General features: G+C 43.0%; 1 protein-coding gene across 1 annotated transcript; it reads right to left on the bottom strand.

Moving 5' to 3' along the window:
• Window positions 1–2,299: 2,299 nt before the first annotated feature.
• Window positions 2,300–3,522, bottom strand: LOC307063777 (STE20-related kinase adapter protein alpha-like; the record flags this gene model as incomplete). The annotated part of the gene is given in 2 exon segments (XM_079720076.1): window positions 2,300–2,995; window positions 2,997–3,522. Coding segments are annotated over 2 exon segments (1,125 nt in total). The 5' UTR covers window positions 3,426–3,522.
• Window positions 3,523–5,355: the final 1,833 nt, after the last annotated feature.

The following is a 5,355-nucleotide window of genomic DNA, read 5'->3' on the forward strand; positions in this document are numbered from 1 at the left end:
AAAAAAAAAAAAAAAAAAAAGAGCTGCTACCCAGACATCACTGGATCATTTTTTCAAGAGGGTAGATAGAATTGACTCCAGCAAGGAACTAGAACCTGTGCCATCAATGTCAGGCATGAGTGAAATTGCAGCTCGCCCTGCATCTCCTATTGCTGATGATCCTTCAGCTCTACCACCTCCCACTTCCCCTCCCTCCTCCAGTCAGTAACTCTTCTTGCCTGTTCACTCGATGCCAGTCCTTGCATGCCAGCTGTTGTACTGTACTGTACTACTGTACTTTTCAAGGTACTGTACTGTAAGATTAAAAATGTTTTCTTTACTTTTTGTGTTTGTTTTTTATGTATTATTTGTGTGAAAAGTATTATAAACCTATTGCAGTACAGTACCATAGAGCCAATTGTGTTAGTTGGGTACCTAGGCTAAATTTGTTGGACTTATGAACACGTTGGACTTATGAACGCGCTCTCGGAATGGAACTCATTCATATGTAGGGGACTTACTGTATAGCATTTCCGTTTGACTAGCAAGGCCTTTTGTGTTCTTCCCTGGATAGCCACTAAATCCAAGTTTACCCATCCCCAAACGGGAATGTCACGTTGAAGAGTCACAGGACTTCTATGGGTCAGTAAGTAAGAAATTAGCAGGTTCCAAAAGGAAGGTACTTGGTGACTGTGTCCAAAAGGTGATGCTGTTGTGCGGGAAAATGGCCTCCTCTGAGTAATCGCAACCACTGAGTCTATTTCTTCCTGTTTCCCTTTCTCTTCTTGGAAGCCTATAGGGTTTCTCCTGGACCATCTTGGAGGATTCAGGAATCACCTCTGTACATACAGCAATCCCTGAATGAGCGAATCCCCTCTGACATTTATGGGCATTCACAGTACAAACCTGTACAAACATCAATACCAATTATACTTCCAGCAGTGGCAGCTCCAACAACAGTACACTGAATTGACCCAAAGGACCCACCATAAGGCCAATTTAATTTCCTGTCCCCACGTCAAACTTTGCTCATAGCCCATCAGTTGAAATTGGGTACTTTTTTTTTCTTCCAGTTTTATTGAGATATAATTGATATTCATCACTGTATAAGTTTAAGGTGTACAGCACAATGCTCACATACATCGTGAAATGATTATCACAGTAAGTTTAGTGAGTATCCATCATTTTATAGAGATGCAAAATTAAAGAAATAGAAAATATTTTTTTCCTTGTGATAATTCTTAGAATTTATTCTCTTTCATATATAACATACATCAGTGTTAATTATATTTATTGTGTTGTACATTACATTCCTAGTACTTATTTATCTTATGGCTGGAAGTTTGTACCTTTTGACTACCTTCATCCAATTCCCCTTCTATACCACCCCATCCTGTAACCACAAATCTGATCTCTATTTCTATGGATTTGTTTGTTTCTTTTTGAAGTATAAGTGACCTACAACACTATGTGAGTTTCTGTTACACAACATAGTGATTTGATATTTCTATAACATTTCAAAATGATCACCAATATAAAGTCTAGTTACAATAAAGTCTAGTTATAATATGTCACCTTACAGACATAAAAACCCTACAGAGGTTTTTTTTTTTTCTTTTGATTCTCTGGAAGTTTTACTTTATTCTGTCAATGAAGCTCACACAACATAAGGACTTAGGCCCTCAGGCTAGGCAAGACATCATGGCCCTTGGAAGAAGCACCAAGGCTGCCTGCAGAAGACGGTAAGATGGACTCTTGGTGGGAAAGGAATGAGCTACACGGATGAACCAAGCCTTAACCTAGTGCTTAAAAAGAAAAAATACCCCTCCCTTCAGTTATTAGGGAGAGGTATGAGGGAAGGGGGTTCTTATTGCTTGCCCCTCCATGGACCTATAGGATCTGAGAGCAGGGGAGAAGAATGCAAGCAGGCTGGTAGGAGAACCAGAGTGAGAAGTCACACAGTTCCCTGGGTGGATAAGTCAAACCCTGGGCTTGGACTTCAGCCCCAAGGGCCAGAACAGCATCTCTTTCTTCTGAAGAGGTCAAGTCGCCTGAGCTCACAGGACTAGGAATGTCAGATTTCCAGCCCCTCCCGATCCATGGTTGTTGGGATTCCCTTGTGTCTCAAAAGCCTTGGAGCAGTAAAGAAAAGTTACTCTCCAGGAATTTCTTTCCCAGTCAGTAAGCAGCCAACTCTCCTGGCAGAAATGTCCTTTCTGCCCAATCTGCCCCCAGGAGGGTGGGAATGTGGCTAGCCCTCAGGAAGTGTCCCAGAGGCTCATATGGCCCAGGATGGAGAATGTGCACCTTCTTCAGAGGCTCAGAACTCCCACTTGTCCACCTCCAGCTCTTCCAGGTTTGTTACCAGGCCAAAGATTCCACTGTGATCCTGAGACTGGCTGCCTTCAAAATTGGTGATGGGGGTGACAGGACAAAGCAACTCAGGCAAAGCCTCTGAGGCACGTCGCTTGATCTGCTTGAAGAAAGAATGGTTCAGAAGGGTGCTGGCACTTGGTCTTACATCTGGATTGTGCTGAAGGCACTGCTCCACAAAATGGTGGAAGTGGGATGAGAAGATGTGGTGATAGGGGTGAGACAGTAAGTTGCCATTGGAGGTCCTGGGGGTGCTGGTGGTCAGGCTATCACTCAGGCCAGAGTTGGCCACTGAGTGCGAGATGCTCATGGTCAGCTCCTGGGCAGGGATGGTGCTGGTGTCCAGCAGGCAGGGCACAATGACATTCAGCTTCTCCAGTAACATCTGGGTGGCAGGCATATCCTTAAAGGGGACATGGCTATTGGCCAGTTCACAGGCTGTGATTCCCACACTGTAGATGTCAAACTTGGTATCATAACCCTGAAGATTCTGCTGGAGGACCTCTGGGCTGAGCCAGGGCAGAACCTTGATACTGTACTTGGTAAAGTCGTGGACCACACGCTGCTGCTGCCCATGGCTGATCATGCTGAGGTTGCTGCTTAAACCGGACAGGTAGACCTTCCCATCTGTGGAGATCAGAACGTAGGTGCCTGGCTTTGACACTCCTGTGCATATATCCCACATGGTGGATGTAGTCCAGGGCCTTGAGCACCCCCTGCAGGATGTAAGCAATTCCCAGCTCATTCATGCTGTCCATGAAGTGTGTACAGATGAGGTCCTTTGCAGAGCCATATGCCATGAATGATGTGATAACCCACAGCTCATTGTCTGTAATAAATGTGGCTTGATATGGCAGGATATTGGGATGGCTGAAGATCTTAGAGACATGGAGCTCCCCTTGCAAGTATGTCACCAGCTCATTGGAACAAGCTTCTAGGTTAATCTTTTGTACAGTCACATACTCTCCCATTGGTTTGTACCTTGCTAGATTCACTGTCATCAGATCCTCGAATCCTTTGCCTGTAATGGTGAGTAGCTCATAACACCCTCCCTCTGTCAGAAAGCTACTCATGATCTCCTGTTTAGAGAAGGATGCTATCGACTCTGAGCTTGCCTCGTTGGTCTCCAAATGGTTCCAAATCTCTTAAGCCCTCAACAATGAACTTTTCCGAGACCAAATGGCTAATTCACTCTATTTACTTACAAGAAAAGACATGAGTTCCTAACATGTAGACCTACTTTAATTTCAAAAATTTAAACCCAGCTCCACCTCCTTGGTTTAAGGCTGTGTTGACACCAGGCTGATTGCTGGGAGGCCAGAGTTATTGACAATATTCCTCATACTGTACATTTCATACCACTGACTCATTTATTTTGCAACTGGAAGTTTGTACCTCTTAATCTCCCTCACTTATTTCTTTCCTGCCTCCACCCCTCTCCCTTCTGGCAACCAACTGTTTGTTCTCTGTATCTATAACTCTGTTTCTGGATTCCACATATAAGTGAATTCATACAGTATTTGTCTTTCTTTGTCTGACAATTTCACTTAGCATAATACCCTTTAGGTCCATACATGTTGTTGCAAATGGCAAGATTTCATTCTTTTTTATGGCTGAGTAATATTCCATTTATTATATATATCACATCTTCTTTATCCACTCATCTAAGTGAACACTTAGGTTGCTTCTATATCTTGGCTATTGTAAATAATGCTGCAATGAACATAGGGGGACATATACCTTTTTGAACTAGTATTTTTATTTATTTGGTATAAATATCCAGGAATGGAATTGCTGGTTTATATGATAGTTCTATTTTTAATTTTTTGAGGACTCTCCATACTGTTTCCATAGCGGCTGCACCACCACCAACGGCATACAAGTGTTCCCTTTTCTCTGCATCCTCGCCAACACTTGTTATTTATTTTCTTTTTGATAATAGCCATTCTGATGAGTGTGAGGTGATATCTCGTTGTGGTTTTTATTTTTTTCATAAATTTATTTATTTTATATTTTATTTTTGGCTGCATTGCGTCTTCGTTGCTGCGCTCGGGCTTTCTCTAATTCCGGCGAGTGGGGGCAACTCTTTATTGAGTGCACGGGCTTCTCACTGCAGTGGCTTCTCCTGTTGTGGAGCATGGGCTCTAGGCACGTGAGCTTCAGTAGTTGCAGCAAGCAGGCTCAGTAGTTGTGGCTCACAGGCTTCAGAGCACAGGTTAAGTAGTTGTGGCGCACGGGCTTAGTTGCTCTGTGGCATGTTGGATCTTCCCGGTCCAGGGCTCGAACTCACGTCCCCTGCATTGGAAAGCAGATTCTTAACCACTGCTCCATCAGGGAAGTCCCTACCATACTGTTTTGATGACTGTAGCTTTTCTTTCTCAAGATTGTTTTGGCTATCTGGGGTCTTTTGTGTTTCCATACAAATTTTAGAATTATTTTTTTCTAGTGCTATGAGAAATGTCATTGGTATTTTGTCAGGAATTGCATTGAATCTGTAGATTGTATTGGGTAATATGGTCATTTTAACAATATTAATTCTTCCAATCCATGGACACGGTGTATCTTTCCATCTGTTTGTGTAGTCTTCAATTTCTTTCATCAGTGATTTATAGTTTTCTGAGTGCAGGTCTTTTACCTCCTTAGTTAGAAGTATTCCTAGGTATTTTACTCTTTTTGGTGTAATTGTAAATGGGCTTGTTTTATTAATTTCTCTCTTGCTGACAGTTCATTTTTAGTGTATAGAAACACAACAGATTTCTGAAATTGGGTGATATTTTTACCTTATGGGAAAACAGGCCAAGGGGTTTAATGTGTGTGGATCAGGAGCTACTGCAACAGCTTCAGGAGATCATGGCATTCAAGAAGGGAGAGCAGGGAGTGCTGGGTGGCAGGGGAGGCTAATTCATGGCAGGGGGGCAGGGAGCTGGAAGACTTTCATTTTCTCTTGGTCTCTGACTTCAGGGTTGGAGTGCCACTGCCTCTTCCCTCATGAACCTCCAGCAT

The sequence above is a fragment of the Hyperoodon ampullatus genome, assembly GCF_949752795.1.
Source record: "Hyperoodon ampullatus genome assembly, chromosome: 14".
Classification (NCBI taxonomy): domain Eukaryota; kingdom Metazoa; phylum Chordata; class Mammalia; order Artiodactyla; family Ziphiidae; genus Hyperoodon; species Hyperoodon ampullatus.